Source organism: Notolepis coatsorum, assembly GCF_963971535.1.
Source record: "Notolepis coatsorum genome assembly, chromosome: 2".
Lineage (NCBI taxonomy): Eukaryota > Metazoa > Chordata > Actinopteri > Aulopiformes > Paralepididae > Notolepis > Notolepis coatsorum.
Genome location: NC_140166.1, coordinates 27,963,666 through 27,981,310, shown reverse-complemented (window position 1 = coordinate 27,981,310; position 17,645 = coordinate 27,963,666). Strand labels below are relative to the sequence as shown.

Genomic DNA, 17,645 nt, shown 5'->3' with positions numbered 1-17,645 from the left:
GCTGGAACATAGCTCCCTGTTGTCAGTTTCTACCTCAATGTGCTGGAACATAGCTCCCTGTTGTCAGTTTCTACCTCAATGTGCTGGAACATAGCTCCCTGTTGTCAGTTTCTACCTCAATGTGCTGGAACATAGCTCCCTGTTGTCAGTTTCTAGCTCAATGTGCTGGAACATAGCTCCCTGTTATCAGTGTCTACCTCAATGTGCTGGAACATAGCTCCCTGTTATCAGTTTCTACCTCAATGTGCTGGAACATAGCTCCCTGTTGTCAGTTTCTACCTCAATGTGCTGGAACATAGCTCCCTGTTATCAGTTTCTACCTCAATGTGCTGGAACATAGCTCCCTGTTGTCAGTTTCTACCTCAATGTGCTGGAACATAGCTCCCTGTTGTCAGTTTCTACCTCAATGTGCTGGAACATAGCTCCCTGTTGTCAGTTTCTACCTCAATGTGCTGGAACATAGCTCCCTGTTGTCAGTTTCTACCTCAATGTGCTGGAACATAGCTCCCTGTTGTCAGTTTCTACCTCAATGTGCTGGAACATAGCTCCCTGTTGTCAGTTTCTACCTCAATGTGCTGGAACATAGCTCCCTGTTGTCAGTTTCTACCTCAATGTGCTGGAACATAGCTCCCTGTTGTCAGTTTCTACCTCAATGTGCTGGAACATAGCTCCCTGTTGTCAGTTTCTACCTCAATGTGCTGGAACATAAATACCTGCTGTCAGTTTCTACCTCAATGTGCTGGAACATAAATACCTGCTGTCAGTTTCTACCTCAATGTGCTGGAACATAAATACCTGCTGTCAGTTTCTACCTCAATGTGCTGGAACATAAATACCTGCTGTCAGTTTCTTTTTTTTTAATCTACTTTTTTCTCCCAGTTTAAAAAAAAAATTTAACCCAGTTTCGTATTATCCAATTATTCCCTCCCCTGTCTTGAACGTTGCTAGACCATGCCTCCCACTGGTCGGGTGCAATGTGGATGAAGCCTTGCATCACGTGTCCCCTCCGGTACACGAGGAGGCAGCCGTCGCATCTTTTCACCACAGCAGCTCGAACTCTGTGGCGAGGAGTAACGTGTGGGAGGCTCACGCTGCCCCCGATACTTCCCGATTCTGCTGTACAGGCGCACCAACCGACCTGTAGGAGTCGCTGTCCACAACGTCCGATCCCCACCCACCGGCTTTCCCACCCCCTAATACTGCCAATTGTATTAGTATGAACAACCAGCCAAGCCGGAAGCAACGCCGAGAGCTGGGCTTGAACCCAGCATCTCCTGCGTTAGTGGCGAGCGCCTTGCCCACTGCGCCACTTAGCCGCCCACCTGCCGTCAGTTTCTACCTCAATGTGCTGGAACATAAATACCGGCTGTCAGTTTCTACCTCAATGCATATATGCAGGGCTGTACGTTAACTTTTTTTGCACATAGCACTGGTGCTACAGAGGTTGATAGTTTTGTAGCACAGGCCAAAATCTTGTAGCACAAGTATAAAACGTGTTATATTTGTAACAGTCACAAATGTGCCTATTGTATTTGTGTTATTTAGTTGCAGTGCCATGTTTGGCTGTCATTTAGTATATCGCCATGTGTTATTATTACTATAATAGTAATACTCTCATATGCTATTTTCAATTAATATCATAAACAACATAAGGAATATTAGCATAATTTTGAGTGGACTGAAGGAATGAGTCAGCGTTAATAGTTTTAAATGCAAATAATTTATTGAAACATAGAAGTGGGGTCGGTTGGGACACACACACACAATGGGGGACCCTGATGTAAACAAGACAAAAGTCTTTCTCTGGTCTGCATCCCCTTAACAATTGTGTGTATTGAGCCGTACTGTACTGTACCCATTCTGCAATCTGTTAAATAAAGTTTACATTCATTCATTCACACACACTGTTTCAACTCACCACCCCCGCATCATATTGTAGTCTAGTCTTCAAACTTCCACTCCTCTCGACATTTTTTATATTTGAATATCAACATTATCTGTCCATCCTCAGTTTACTATAATATACTCCTGTCCTGAGTCCTGACTAGTGACTTCATCGTCTTTCCAAACGCACGCACGCACACACACACAGGGAAGGGGAGAGAGTGCCCCCCCATTTCCCTTTCCACACTGTGTCTGCTGGCTCTGCCTGATCAGGATTAGCTTGTTAGCTTGCTAACGTTGTAGTGATTGTAATGGTACATAAACGTTAATTTCGGCGATGTGAGCATAAAGGAATGGCGACGGTGCAAAGCATGTAGATGCATTTGACCCGTTGCGAGAAAAAAAAAACACAACGGACTTATTTCGGGACGTGTAGGCGCACTGCTGTGTGCGCACCAACACGCTGCTCTGCTTGCAAGCACGGATAGGGCGGATATGACTCGTCGAGTTGTCACGGAGTTTTTTCAAAATAAGAGTATCATATGCACCTGAATGTTGCTAGCTGTCGATCCTAGTTATTATAGCTGGAGCTGCGCGTGGGCAGAAATGAGACCCGCTACAGGATTTTCAAAATAAGAGTATCTATATGAACCGAATCCCTATCGCACCAGTGCTAGTGAAGTAAATCCATTCATCGCACAGACCGCTGTTGCTGTAGCACGTGCGAGATATATATCGCACTGTACAGGCCTGATATATGGGTGATTAGGTTAGGGTTAGCATGTCCCTGTGCTGCTAGGGCCTACCTCAATGTGCTGGAACATATATGGGTGATTACAGATCTTTTTCAGCTGCATGATGGTGTTCATCAACGTCTTCGCACCTCCTTTGCCCTGAAGATAGCAAAAATAAAATAAAAAATGCAATAAATGTTTTCAATTAATTTGTGCTTAAATATTTCTAATAAGAATACAAACAACCCATCCAGCTACTTTCTAGGTACATTTTTAAACGAATTTGTAGCAGAAAATTAACTAAATGGGTTAAAAGAAAAACAGAAAGCTAAGCAACAGTGGTTGCAGTAGGCAAGTATCAATGGCAATGTACTCAGTGCATGCCTGGACACCATGTAACTCCGGTAACCATGGCAACCCCGGTGGAAAGCTAGCGGCGGGGAGTCGGGAGTCAGCCCAAGCATCTTTACCTTCTTTCCGTCTTTCTCAGAGCCATCGGTGAGGAGGATGCCTTTCTGCATGTGACGGTACAGAACCTTCTGGATGGCAGACATGTCACACTTGATGACATACTCCACCTGAGGGGATGACAACGGCAAACACAGATGTGTCACTGAAACGATCGTAACAGCATTACACAACAGATTATAAAACACAGAGAGGAGAGGAAGAGAAGCTAGGAGAGGAGAGGAGGAGAGAGGAAGAGAAGCTAGGAGAGAGGAGAAGCTAGGAGAGGAGATGAGGGGTGATGAGAGAATAAAGGCGAGGAGAGGAGATGAGTGGAGAGGAGAGGAAGAGAAGCTAGGAGAGGAGATGAGGGGCGATGAGAGAATAAAGGAGAGAAGAGGAGGAAAATAGGAGCAGAGGAAAAGAGAAGCGGAGAGGAGGGGAGAGGGAAAGAAAGGAGAAAAGGAGAGAAGAGGAGAGGGAAAGAGAAGAGGAAAAAGGAGAAAAGAGGGGAGAGGAGAGGAGATGAAAAGAGAGAAGAGGGGAGAGGAAAAGAGGAGAAAAAGAGGAGGAAAAGAGAGGAGAGGCTAAGAGAGGGGAGGAGAAAAAGAGAGGAGAGGAGAAGGGGCTAAGAGAGGGAAAAAACAGGATGAGGAGATGAGATGAGATGAAAAGAGAGGAGAGGAGATTAGATGAAAAGAGAGGAGAGGATAGGAAAAGAGAGGAAGGGAGAGGAAAAGAGAGGGGGGGAGAGGTTAAAAGTGGAGGAGAGAAAAAGAGAAGAGAGGAGAGAAAAAGAGAGGAGATGAGAGGAGGAAGCTGATGAGTTGAGTTTTCATTTGTATTGCTGGTCACAATAATCAACTCTACACCATGTGCCACTCTAATTAGACCAATATAGTGCCCACATGTCCAAGTAGCGGTCTGAAAAGATAAGCAGCAGCACTATCCATCTAGATCAGTGATTCCCAACCTGGGGTCCGCGGACCCCTGGGGGTCCGCCAGGGGGCGCAGGGGGTCCGCCAGACCACAGATGATTTGAGGTATTTTTTTTTTTTTTTTTTTTTTTATCATCAGAAGCATGAATAGTCTCTCCACTACAATAAAAAAATAAAGATAAATAAATAAACATCTAGACATGATTTTTGAATGTTAACAGTAGGCTACCGGGTAGCCGCTAAAACGCGAATCAGTTGACTGTATCACTTTCTGTAGCTAGCCTAGCACGCTAGTTAACTTTCTCGGCTCGTCTGCAGTCAGCCGCCAGAGGCGAAAATGTGTGACAAACGAAAAGGAGATGATGGCAGCTCATCTGCAAAAAAAGTTAGGACCTACAGCAATCGCGAAAATTACATCACCATGGGCTTCACTGAGGGACCAGACAAACGACCTGAGTGTGTGATTTGTGGAGAAAAGTTGGCAAACTCGAGCCTGAAGCCCAGCAAGCTGAAGAGACATCAGGCGTCTAAGCACCCAGAAACCGTTGGGAAGGATCCAGACTTTTTTCGGAGGAAAGAACAGTCTCTCAAGGCGAACAAGCCTGTTGATGTTAGAGTAGCGTGGAGCAGGGGTGGCAGTGATTTACAGAAGGCTACCGAAGCCTCCTTTGAGTGTTCGCTTTTAATTGCAAAAGCAAAGAAACCGCACAATATTGGCGAGCAGCTCATCAAACCAGCCTGCATCAAAATGGTTTAGAAACTGTGCGGCCCACAGGTGGCGGATAAACTAAAATCAGTACCACTCTCGAACAATGTAGTGAAATACCGAATTGATAAGATGTCAAGTGATTGCGAGCAGCAGCTGTCAGAAAAGCTTAGAAAGGGTCCATTTGCCATACAACTTGATGAAACTACAACTGTCGCAGACGAGGCTGTGCTCATCGTTTATGTGCAATATATTGAAAATGAGGATCTGAAGCAGGACATTCTCATGTCAGTCAACCTTACTACCACCACTCGAGGTGAGGATATTTTTACTGCAGTGGATTCTTACTTCATTCAACATAAATGCAAACCGTTCACCATTAGGGCCTGATTTGAGAGGATGAATACAGGATTTGAATATTGGCCAACATTTTGAAATACATAAGGTGCAAGATTAGATTTGTTGATTGAAGGCACAAGTCAAAGAAGCATAGTGGGTCTAATTATGATGCATATGCCTGTGTATAAGCAGTTTGTTATTAAAATGACAAAAAAAAGGTATTAAACCCAGCTAGGACAGATTCTCTCTGCTACTGATTGGAATTTCCTGTCTCATATTTAGTTTAATTTGTTGCATTGATTTGTTCCATAAATGCAAACCGTTCACCATTAGGGACTGATTTGAGAGGATGAATACAGGATTTGAATATTGGCCAAACATTTTGAAATGCATATGGTGCAAGATGAGATTTGTTGATTGAAGGCACAAGTTAAAGAAGCATAGTGGGTCTAATTGTGATGCATATGCCTGTGTATAAGCAGTTTGTTATTAAAATGACAAAAAAAAGGTATTAAACCCAGCTAGGACAGATTCTCTCTGCTACTGATTGGAATTTCCTGTCTCATATTTAGTTTAATTTGTTGCATTGATTTGTTCCATAAATGCAAACCGTTCACCATTAGGGACTGATTTGAGAGGATGAATACAGGATTTGAATATTGGCCAAAATTTTGAAATACATAAGGTGCAAGATTAGATTTGTTGATTGAAGGCACAAGTCAAAGAAGCATAGTGGGTCTAATTATGATGCATATGCCTGTGTATAAGCAGTTTGTTATTAAAATGACAAAAAAAAGGTATTAAACCCAGCTAGGACAGATTCTCTCTGCTACTGATTGGAATTTCCTGTCTCATATTTAGTTTAATTTGTTGCATTGATTTGTTCCATAAATGCAAACCGTTCACCATTAGGGCCTGATTTGAGAGGATGAATACAGCATTTGAATATTGGCCAAACATTTTGAAATGCATATGGTGCAAGATGAGATTTGTTGATTGAAGGCACAAGTCAAAGAAGCATAGTGGGTCTAATTGTGATGCATATGCCTGTGTATAAGCAGTTTGTTATTAAAATGAAAAAAAAAAAAGTATTAAACCCAGCTAGGACAGATTCTCTCTGCTACTGATTGGAATTTCCTGTCTCATATTTAGTTTAATTTGTTGCATTGATTTGTTCCATAAATGCAAACCGTTCACCATTAGGGACTGATTTGAGAGGATGAATACAGGATTTGAATATTGGCCAAAATTTTGAAATACATAAGGTGCAAGATTAGATTTGTTGATTGAAGGCACAAGTCAAAGAAGCATAGTGGGTCTAATTATGATGCATATGCCTGTGTATAAGCAGTTTGTTATTAAAATGACAAAAAAAGGTATTAAACCCAGCTAGGACAGATTCTCTCTGCTACTGATTGGAATTTCCTGTCTCATATTTAGTTTAATTTGTTGCATTGATTTGTTCCATAAATGCAAACCGTTCACCATTAGGGCCTGATTTGAGAGGATGAATACAGCATTTGAATATTGGCCAAACATTTTGAAATGCATATGGTGCAAGATGAGATTTGTTGATTGAAGGCACAAGTCAAAGAAGCATAGTGGGTCTAATTGTGATGCATATGCCTGTGTATAAGCAGTTTGTTATTAAAATGAAAAAAAAAACAGTATTAAACCCAGCTAGGACAGATTCTCTCTGCTACTGATTGGAATTTCCTGTCTCATATTTAGTTTAATTTGTTGCATTGATTTGTTCCATAAATGCAAACCGTTCACCATTAGGGACTGATTTGAGAGGATGAATACAGGATTTGAATATTGGCCAAAATTTTGAAATACATAAGGTGCAAGATTAGATTTGTTGATTGAAGGCACAAGTCAAAGAAGCATAGTGGGTCTAATTATGATGCATATGCCTGTGTATAAGCAGTTTGTTATTAAAATGACAAAAAAAAGGTATTAAACCCAGCTAGGACAGATTCTCTCTGCTACTGATTGGAATTTCCTGTCTCATATTTAGTTTAATTTGTTGCATTGATTTGTTCCATAAATGCAAACCGTTCACCATTAGGGCCTGATTTGAGAGGATGAATACAGCATTTGAATATTGGCCAAACATTTTGAAATGCATATGGTGCAAGATGAGATTTGTTGATTGAAGGCACAAGTCAAAGAAGCATAGTGGGTCTAATTGTGATGCATATGCCTGTGTATAAGCAGTTTGTTATTAACACTTTGACTGCCGGGACACGTCTTTAGACGTCTTTGCTGGCCATGCTAAAGTTGCCGGGGGACGCTGTACAGCGTCCTTATATCAATATTTCAAAAATCTGGAATCGGATTCATATTTCCCCTCCGCTGGCCTGAGATCCACCAGGAGGACCCACTGAGCTCTCTGGCGGTTCAGGAGCGCCATCTGGTGGCCGATCGGCGCAACCGCTTAACAGGAAGCGCAGTAGAGGTTTTGCTGGTCGGCCCTATTACTTCCGGGCACTCGGTATAGGTTCCGGCACTCTAGCTCGTCACACTACATAGCGATCGATTGCCAATAACTCGATAAACAACATGATTTGGACGTATATACCATTATACAAGCTGGAGATGGACCGGGTAATAATATATCCCATAATGATAAATTTCTACTCGACGATGATCGCCCAACGGCGCGCGGAGACTGGGGTGAGTTTCAGCGTGTAACGTTACCATCTTCGATACTAACTGCTTTTATCAACATTTGACCCACATTAGATGATTGGTATAACGCTGCCCACGGAATTATAAACGCCCCCTCGCCCATCCGGTCAACATCAGATGACGTGTAGTAACTTCTAGAAGTACGTCTAGTTGGAATTTTTTATATCGCGCTGATTGCCATCAAACTGTATTTCATCATCAATATAATGCATTTGGGGCTATATATCACGTTCTGGAGAAAGCTGCAGAAAGAGATGAAAACATACTTATACATTAGACCATACTTTACTATGAATATGTGAATGAAAAAGTTTAACGTTGCTACACAATGAACAATACATATAGGACTTTGAATGGGCCCTAATAATGGCAATGTAGCAATAGAATTTAAAAAGTTATAGCCCTGCAAAGAAGGGGACTTTCTCCATAGACAAATAGCGCTGGCAATCTATGGTATATCATTAATTTAACCCAAGGCAACCAAAGTGTTAAAATGAAAAAAAAAAAAAAGTATTTTATGGTATCTTATTAGGAGGGGGTCCGCGAATTTCATCAGAGATGTTTGGGGGTCCCTGGGGGGAAAAAGGTTGGGAACCACTGATCTAGATGACAAAACAGGGACCAGAATACGGTTGTGGTTACAGGGGATGGTTCCATTTGAGACCATAATGAGTGCCTGCAAAATGCCTATTTTCCAATTACCGTAGACGACGTGGGCTATAATACGTTATATCACCCGAGCAATGTGCACAACAATGTATGTAGACATAACAGACTGTGATACTCTCTTGAGCCTTTGGAAATCTCATTTGTATAAGAGAATAGTTAGTTGATTATTTTTCTCATCCAACGTATTGCATGGTTTCAAAGTGAGTATTTTTCATTGTCATTATAGCCTACAAAGAGGCCAAAACCTACAATGCATTTCTTCTACTTAATACTGTTCTTCCCTATACTTGAGGAAGTCATCATTGTCTATCGATGTACAGTAGTAAACAGAACAAAAAGCTCTGGATATATAGATGTACAGTAGTAAACAGAACAAAAATCTCTATGGATATAGATGTACAGTAGTAAACAGAACAACAAGCTATATGGATCTAAAGATGTACAGTAGTAAACAGAACAACAAGCCCTATGGATCTATAGATGTACAGTAGTAAACAGAACAAGCTATATGGATCTATAGATGTACAGTAGTAAACAGAACCATGACAAGCTCTATGGATCTATAGATGTACAGTAGTAAACAGAACAAGCTATATGGATCTATAGATGTACAGTAGTAAACAGAACAAAAAGCTATATTGATGTACAGTAGTAAACAGAACAAGCTCTATGAATCTATAGATGTACAGTAGTAAACAGAACAACAAGCCATATGGATCTATAGATGTACAGTAGTAAACAGAACAAGCTATATGGATCTATAGATGTACAGTAGTAAACAGAACAACAAGCTATATTGATGTACAGTAAACACAACAAGATTTATGGATCTATAGAAATACAGTAGTAAACAGAACAAGCTATATTGATGTACAGTATTAAACAGAACAACAAGATCTATGGACCTATAGATATACATTTGTAAACAGAACAACACGCTCTATGGATCTATAGATGTACAGTAGTAAACAGAAGAACAAGCTCTGTGGATCTATAGATGTACATTAGTAAACAGAACAAGCTCTATTCATGTACAGTAGTAAACAGAACAAGATCTTTTTTTTATCCACTTTTTCTCCCATTTTCTATATTTTCTCCCATCCCAATTTCGTATCATCCAATTCAACCCTCCCCTGTCACGAACGCTGTTTCTTGCCTCCCACAAGCCGGCTGCAATGTGGACTAAGTCATACATAGCACAAGTCCCCTCCGGTACTTGAGGTAACAGCAGTCGCATCTTTTCACCTGCGCAGCTCGATCTCTCAGTGGCGAGGAGTAACGCGTGGGAGGCTCACGCTGCCCCCGACACTTCCTGATTCTACTGCGCAGGTGCACCAACCGACCTGTAGGAGTCGCTGTCCACAACGCCCGATCCCCACCCATCAGTTTCCCACCCCCTAATACGGCCAATGTGTATTAGTATGAACAACCAGCTAAACTGAAAGCAATGTGGAGCGCTGGGCTCGAACAGGCGAGCCCAGCGTCTCCGCATTCGTGGCGAGCGCCTTGCCCACTACGCCACGTAGCCGCCCTTAAACAGAACAAGATATATGGATATATATATATGTACAGTAGTAAACAGAACAACAAGCTATATAGATATACAGTAAACAGAACAAGATCTATAGATACAGTATAGGGCTGGGCGATGTGGAAAAAAATCATATCACAATAACGATATGATAATGTTATCATATTTCTCGATATCGATAATTATCGAATTGTTATAAGTATATATATAATTTTTTATTTATTTTTTTTAACAACAGATGTATGTTTATTTTGCAGCAATTCTTTGTCATTGCCGCCATCTTTAGTGTTACATCCCCTCACACTCCAGTTCTCAGGCTGCAGCTGGTTTAAAAGCGAAAGTAAACCGGCTTCTCTGCTGGCTGTGGCTCCAGGGGAGTTGAACAGTTCTGGCTCTGCTAGTTTATTTTCGATCTTTTGACGCTTTTTTGGTGGACAAACCACCGCACATGTGCACTGTGACTCGTGACTGGAGTCTAGTTCTGCTAGCACACATAGCCTACTGTGTACAGACGGTTTCAAACTGTATTTTAAATTAGAAAGCAAACAAAATAAATGGACAAGAGAAAAATAAATCTCAATTTGGTCAGTATTGTCATTTGGACAAGCAAAGCCATTACTTTAAGTTGCAGGCAAGAAAGACAAGTCTGTCCACTGTCTCTGGTTTTAAAACTGCCCTGTTGCAGGTCACAAAAAAAAATTAAATAAAAAGAAAACGATTTTTCAATTTTTTTTAATTTCGATATTCGATATCGATTATTAAAATATATCGCGATATTTATTGTTATCGTTATATCGCCCAGCCCTAATACAGTAGTAAACAGAACAACAAGATCTATAGATGTACAGTAGTAAACAGAACAACAAGCTATATAGATATACAGTAGTAAACAGAACAATATCGATGGATGTACAGTAGTAAACAGAACAAGCTATATAGATGTACAGTAGTAAACAGAACAAGCTATATTGATGTACAGTAGTAAACAGAACAAGCTCTATGGATCTATAGATATACAGTAGTAAACAGAACAAGCTCTATGGATCTATAGATATACAGTAGTAAACAGAACAACAAGCCCTATGGATCCATCAATGTATCCCTACAATGTGCCACTAGACAATTAAAGTACAATTTAATTCTCCAAAGAACAACATGTTCTTCTTCTCCCACCCGGAGAGCATCATTGTACTTCTACAGATACCTTCTCTGGGAGCATCATTGTAAAAATTATAAATTCAATTTGTAACGCACTTTATATTTGTGACAATCTCAAAGTGCTACAGGAGATAAAGAGAAAAAATTAAAATGAATAAAAACAATTAAAATTAATAAAACAACCAATGAAATGGAAGAAACATACAGATCAAAATAAAAATTCATAAAAAAGAACAATTCAGGCAAATGCCTTGTTAAAAATAAATGTTTTTAGGCCCCTTTTGAAAACCTCAACGGACTGTGGTGCTCTCAGATGGTCGGGGAGCGCATTCCACAGCCGAGGAGCAGCTGAGCAGTAGACCCGGTCACCCATGGTGCGATGGTGTGTCCTGTGTAGGGCTGTCTTAAATACTTCGAAGCTTCGTTTGATGGCACGAGCTTCGAACATATCGAAGTTAAAATATATATATATATTGAAACCGCTGCGGTAACCGAATTTTTTATGTACCGGTAATTGTTAAAATAATTTTTTGTCATTAAAGAGAATGACTTTGCAGCAGGAATATTGGTTGAAAACAGCTGGCTGTTCAGCCTGTTCTTGAAACTGCTGGTCGCGAGTCCGACTCGCGGTAGCTAACGTTAACCAAACGCTTGGTTCAATAACCAACTAGGAATGAATTGACTGTCCTATCTATCTGCATAACAGATAATAACGTCATGGAATCGTTTGTTCAACCCAGTGACCAGCTAATTAACACCAGCTAAAGCAACTGCGCTCAGCACACACACACACACAATATGGCATATCTACTTCTCCAGAACAGAACCAGAACTGACCTGTCCTCGCTAACCGTGACCACTCCGTCGGGATCAAAACGGCAGCATTTACGGCATCCGAATGCCCTTCGATTGGGTTTCGCTACAAGATCCATGTTTTTAGCAGATTCAAAGAGAAAACTTTCCGTAGCAGCAAAACAAGTTCTGGGGTTCAATCAGAATGTTAACTGCGCAACTGCGAGTGGAAACTTTCGAACACATGGCGTGAAGAAAATAGGCTATACACAACTATAATTATTATTATAAAAAATTAAATAAAAAACAGCCGGTGATGCGGTAATCAGCTTGACTCTGCGGTGGGCGTGACTTGATGGCGATATCGCGATAATGCGGTAACCGCGGCAGCCCTAGCCTCCATTCCAATGAAACGAAAGTAAGCGGCGCCTTCCCGCCTCCATTCCAATGAAACGAAAGTAAGCGGCGCCTCGACTCCACCTCTCTACAACAAGCACGTGGAGATTATCTGTGTTGAAAACAACAAGGACATGTGCAGCAGACATGTCGACGAAGAAGTCATCAGACGTGTGGTTACACTTTAAAATATGCAAAGACAATGCCCAAAAAGCAGAGTGCCAGATATGCCAGAAGAAAATGGCATATCACAACTCTACAACAACTTTGTCAAATCACCTAAAAAACGTAAGTATCGTTGTACACGACGGCGACGCCACACAAAACATTAATAAGGCTATGCCTATGCTGCTATGACTAATGTGTTACCAAGTTGGCTAATTTAATTGTAATCATCTGCTTTTGTAGGTGCATTGTCTGATATAATTATAAATTATAAATTAAATATAATATAATTGTTTGCTTGATAGACGAAGGTTGCAACATAATTATGTAATGTCATGTCGTTGGCTGTGAGAGCAGCCCCACTGCACCCAGGCAGCGCAGCCGAGTGAAACCTTGTTGGCTGCGTCACAGTCACGAAAGGGGCTACTTAATTAATTAATCCAATCCACTTTATTTATAGAGCACATTTAAAAACAACAAAGTTTACCAAACAAAATTTATTTTTCTCAAAGCTTCGAATTAAAATCGAAGCTCGGCCCCGAAGCTTCGATTGCCAAAAAAAGCTTCGAAGGTCAGCCCTAGTCCTGTGTATGGGTTGGAGTATGTTTGAGTGTCCAGAGCGGAGGGAGCGGGTGGTACTTCTACAGATACCTTGCCTGCCAGCCCGGAGAGCATCATTATAATTGTACTGATACCTACTCTGGGAGGTGGAGAGCATCATTGTACTTCTACAGATACCTTCTCTGGGAGCTGAGAGCATCATTATAATTAGGGATGCTCGATATTGGCTTTTTTACCGATATACCGATATTGTCCAACTCTTAATTTCCGATACCGATATATGCAGGGTTACCCCCCCCAAAGAATGGAATAATTTCAGGTAATTAACATTACATATCTCTTGTTGTGGAATTAACACAACATTATGCATACTTTTGACAATAAATAAAATCAGAATTTGTTCTTACTTGCTTATTTTCCGATATCACATTTTAATGCCGATATCGGCCGATAATATCGGTAGGCCGATAATATCGGACATCGCTAATTATAATTGTACGGATACCTTCTCTGGGAGCGGAGAGCATCATTGTACTTGTACTGATACCTTCTCTGGGAGCTGAGACTCCACCTCCTTCTTCAGTCGGCGTAGCAGGAAGGGGCGGAGCACCTTATGCAAACGCCGGATGATCAAAATGGTCTCCTCTTCATTCAGGTCCACCTACACAAGTGGAAGAGATAAATATCTTAATTCGTGGTACTTTTATCCCAGTGCTTTGCTCAAGGACACTTCGGCAGGGATTGGAAATTCACATATGATACTACATGTGGAGTAGGGATGGCACATTTAGTAGTCGAGTACTCTCAACGCATCAACAACGAGTAATCGAGTACTTGAAAAATAAAATTATTAATTTCTCTGGATGCCATGGATTCACCCTGTAGCCCCAAAAGAGACGGAACAAGTACAAGATTCGGGTGAGGGATTTCTCTTAACACTTTCTATGCCACTCACGAGTTTTCTCGGAATTATTAATATCTCGTTGAAAGCCACTCACGAGATTTCTCTGATTTTTTTTTAGCGATCTGAAATCATATTGCATCACGCAAGCCTACCCTAGTCTACCCGAGCGCCGCCGGCGATCAGATGTGGAAAAAAGCGCCCCCTATCGTCTCCCAGATGACATAAGGGATTTTGGAATGGACTCAATGAAAATGGATGGGGAAAAAAATCCTGTACTCCACATTTTCCAGTCCACTGATGCAGCCGGGCTTACCACAGTTCATTCTGGAGCCTCTGCGCCCCGCGGAATCATGTGTTCTACTGTATCACGTTGGATCTATACACTTATCGATTTTTTTCGAATGGTGATCAGGAATTGGAATATACCAGTTGGATACCATCTGATGTCAGGTAAGGAATCTATGTTATCAGTGTTAGGATAATCAGACTCATTTTGATGAAGATATAAGCCGTTTTGTGAAATGTCCTCTATCGGTTTCACTGTAAAAATCCAAGAGGAAATGAACACGGCGATTATCCGTGCGCGGCTCGAATGTGCGTGCGTGCACGTATAATATTGATCATCTAGCGTTTATTTGAAAACGATTCATAAATAGGCTGACAAATATCAACGTTCTGGAATATTCCAGTAAAAGACGATTATCATTTTTTACCTCAAAACGGGTGCTTTTCAAAATGCTCTCAAACGGAAATGAAGCGATAAAAAACCAATCTGCCTTGACAGCACTGACTGGCAAAGGATTCTTTGATCAGCGACGGGCAGATTAGACACATAGCCATAATTTAAAACATAGATTAGGCGATATTAAGCGTAACATTGGCGCCGATGGTGGCATTCAAGCGCTAACTCTGGCGCCACCTCGTGGCACTGAAAGTGTTAACCTTGTTCAGTTTCAGACAAAACAAAAGTGCTTACCGTACTTTTCGGACTATAAGCCGCGGCTTTCCCCCCCATTTTTCGACCCTGCGGCTTATATAACGGTGCGGCTTATATGTGACTCGACGTGACCAAACCCGAAAATGTAAAAATCTAAATATTGCTTTTTTGACTGCATTGAAATGTTATTTATCTGTTCCTTTATTTGCTAAACTTAATACAACTTGTAAATGAGTTAATTCTTGTTATTTTTCCGACAGTATTGTGTCCCAATGCTAATTACATATGGTAATTAAACATTAAAACACCTGCGGCTTATAGTCCAGTGCGGCTTATATATGTACACATCATTCAATTTAGCTGCTGCGGCTTATATTCAGGTGCGGCTTATAGTGCGAAAAGTACGGTATGTCAAGTATATATTATTTATACATTTAAAAAGCTTTGCATCTCATCATAAAACCTGTGTAGTGTTAGAAACACCAACTTAAAATAATTAATCTCCTCATAAAGGTTATCCATTTTCTCAGGACTGGTCTAAGTTTTTTAAGGTAATAATACTAAGATACCATTATTAAAATGAATAAAGTGAAACTGAACATGGTTAACCTCTTAACACATTGGGCGCCAATAACGTCATACAACGTGTTTCAAAATCATGCTAATTCTGCCAAACCACGGTGTACGACGTTATTGATATCATATTTCATTTTTTCGCCATGGTATTCATAATTCCCTCACCCAGCCTCGGCTGATACAGTGGGAGCCTGCACAACTCTGCAACGCTTCAATACTGCCGCCTGGTCGATGATTGGCGAGTTACAACCGGAAATGGATCTCTGGTGATCTCTGTGCATCTGGGAAATGCGTCCGGCACTCACATATTGTTGCGGGACTCTAGACACACATCCGTGTATATGGATCGCTGCCATAACTCAATAATCGATATGATTTGGGCGTTTATTATTATTATACAAACCGGAAATGGATCTAGTAGATCGCCATCAAATAAGTGGGATATTTTTCCTCCAGTCTCATTGGCGAACGGTAAGAGGACAGTAACGTTACTTTCAGCGTGAATGTTTATTATTATTAATGCAAACTGCTCTGATCAATATATCACCCATACTACATAAAGCATTTACTGACGATCACGGAATTATAAACGACCCCCCCCCCCCCCCCCCCCGTTCATCCGCGCATGATGAGTCATAACGTTTAGGATCATGTACAGTTGAGATTTTGAATATAGCGTGTATCGGCAACAAACGGCAGTTGATAATCTATATATGCATTTATGCCTATAACTCACGTTCTAGGAATTACTGCAGAAAACGATAAAAACATATTTATATTCTAGACGGTATTTTCGTATGAATCTATGAATGAGAAAGTATAACGTTCCTACATCCTGAACGATAGATAATCGATGTTGAATGGGCCATAGTAATGTCAATTTAGCAATACAATTTAAAAAGTTATAGCCCTGCAAAGAAGGTGAACATCTCCATAGGCTTAGAGTGGTGGCAGAGAATGGTATGAGACGGGCAAACTCCGTGGCAGTTAATGTGTCAACAGGCAGGCAGAAAAGTGGCCTTTTTTTTCTCTTGAACTTGAGGACTGCATACTTTTTTTGCAAAGCTTAGCTTTATACTTATAGCACATGCATGAGCCTGGTCTCTTTTGAAAGATAACATTCTGATAATCACTTTTAGTGCTAATGAAATAGAGTAACAGGTTTGAACTTGAGTTGAACAGCAGTGATTGGTCAGTTCTGGAGCGTATACAGTCCGGCGTGGTCATCATAACGCACGCCATGTAAAAAGACGCTCGCCTGACATATCGTCATGTAACTCGAGAACCGAGGCACGGAATTGGTCGAGTGAGGTGGCGTTCGAGCTTCGAACGGCGGCAAATAGATGTTTCGAACAGTATATTATATGTTCGGCGAAAAATGCAGCCCCGAGTTGGTAGACACTCGCAAAGTGCCGTGACTTGCGCGTAAAGTGCAAAACGGGACATATACCTGTTAAGAGGTTAAAGGAAAACTCCAACATTTTGGGAAATTAGCTTATTTGCCATCTACCCTGGAGTTAGACAAGAAGATATAAATTTACTACTATTTATTACCTACTTCCAGTGACTGACGCTAAGCTAGGCTAACGGTGCGTGTCTTCCTACTCCTACTGCATGCACAGAGAATAAAAAGGGTATGTATCTTCTTGTCCAACTCCAGGGTAGATGCCAAATAAGATAATTTCCCAAAGTGTTGGAGTTTTCCTTTAAGGGAAATGGCAATGAAGATGTGGGGAAACACATCTTCATTGCCATTTCTTATTTCTGGCGGGGCTAACAGGCTACTCATGTGTTTAAGTTTGGCCTTTAACAACCGCTAGAACCTTCTAAACAATATCCGTTCTCACCCGCTCCCCTGTCATGGCGAACGGGGCATTGAACCACTGCTCGAAGGTGTTGCAGCTCTTGAAGATGGTGGGCAGCAGGAAGTTGAGCAGTGCCCACAGCTCGGGCAGCTTGTTCTGCAGCGGCGTGCCCGTGAGGAGCAGGCGGCGCGGGGCTATGTAGTGGGTGTTCAGCACCTGCGTCAGCTTGCAGTGGTGGTTCTTCATGCGGTGGCCCTCATCCACGATCATGTACTTCCAACGGATCTGAGAGCGGAGGAAAGTCTTAACGCTAGAACTACGGGCAGGTAAGGAGACTTTTAGGCCACACTATTCACACGGCAGACAGAATCGAATTTATTTTCTGACTCAGATCTGTTTCTTAAATTTT

General features: G+C 41.3%; 1 protein-coding gene across 5 annotated transcripts in view; it reads right to left on the bottom strand.

Moving 5' to 3' along the window:
• smarca2 (SWI/SNF related BAF chromatin remodeling complex subunit ATPase 2) overlaps positions 1-17,645 on the bottom strand; it is a 188,643-nt gene that overhangs the window by 59,668 nt on the left and 111,330 nt on the right. For 4 of the 5 annotated variants that reach the window (XM_084308943.1, XM_084308938.1, XM_084308939.1 and 1 more), the window contains 4 exons: positions 17,279-17,521; positions 13,562-13,675; positions 3,089-3,196; positions 2,691-2,777 (listed from right to left, as the gene is read on the bottom strand). In XM_084308943.1, the coding sequence (XP_084165069.1) occupies positions 2,691-2,777; positions 3,089-3,196; positions 13,562-13,675; positions 17,279-17,521 (552 nt within the window). Of the gene's footprint in view, positions 1-2,690; positions 2,778-3,088; positions 3,197-13,191; positions 13,203-13,561; positions 13,676-17,278; positions 17,522-17,645 lie in introns of those variants that run through there. The other variant, XM_084308941.1, reaches the window with a different exon arrangement.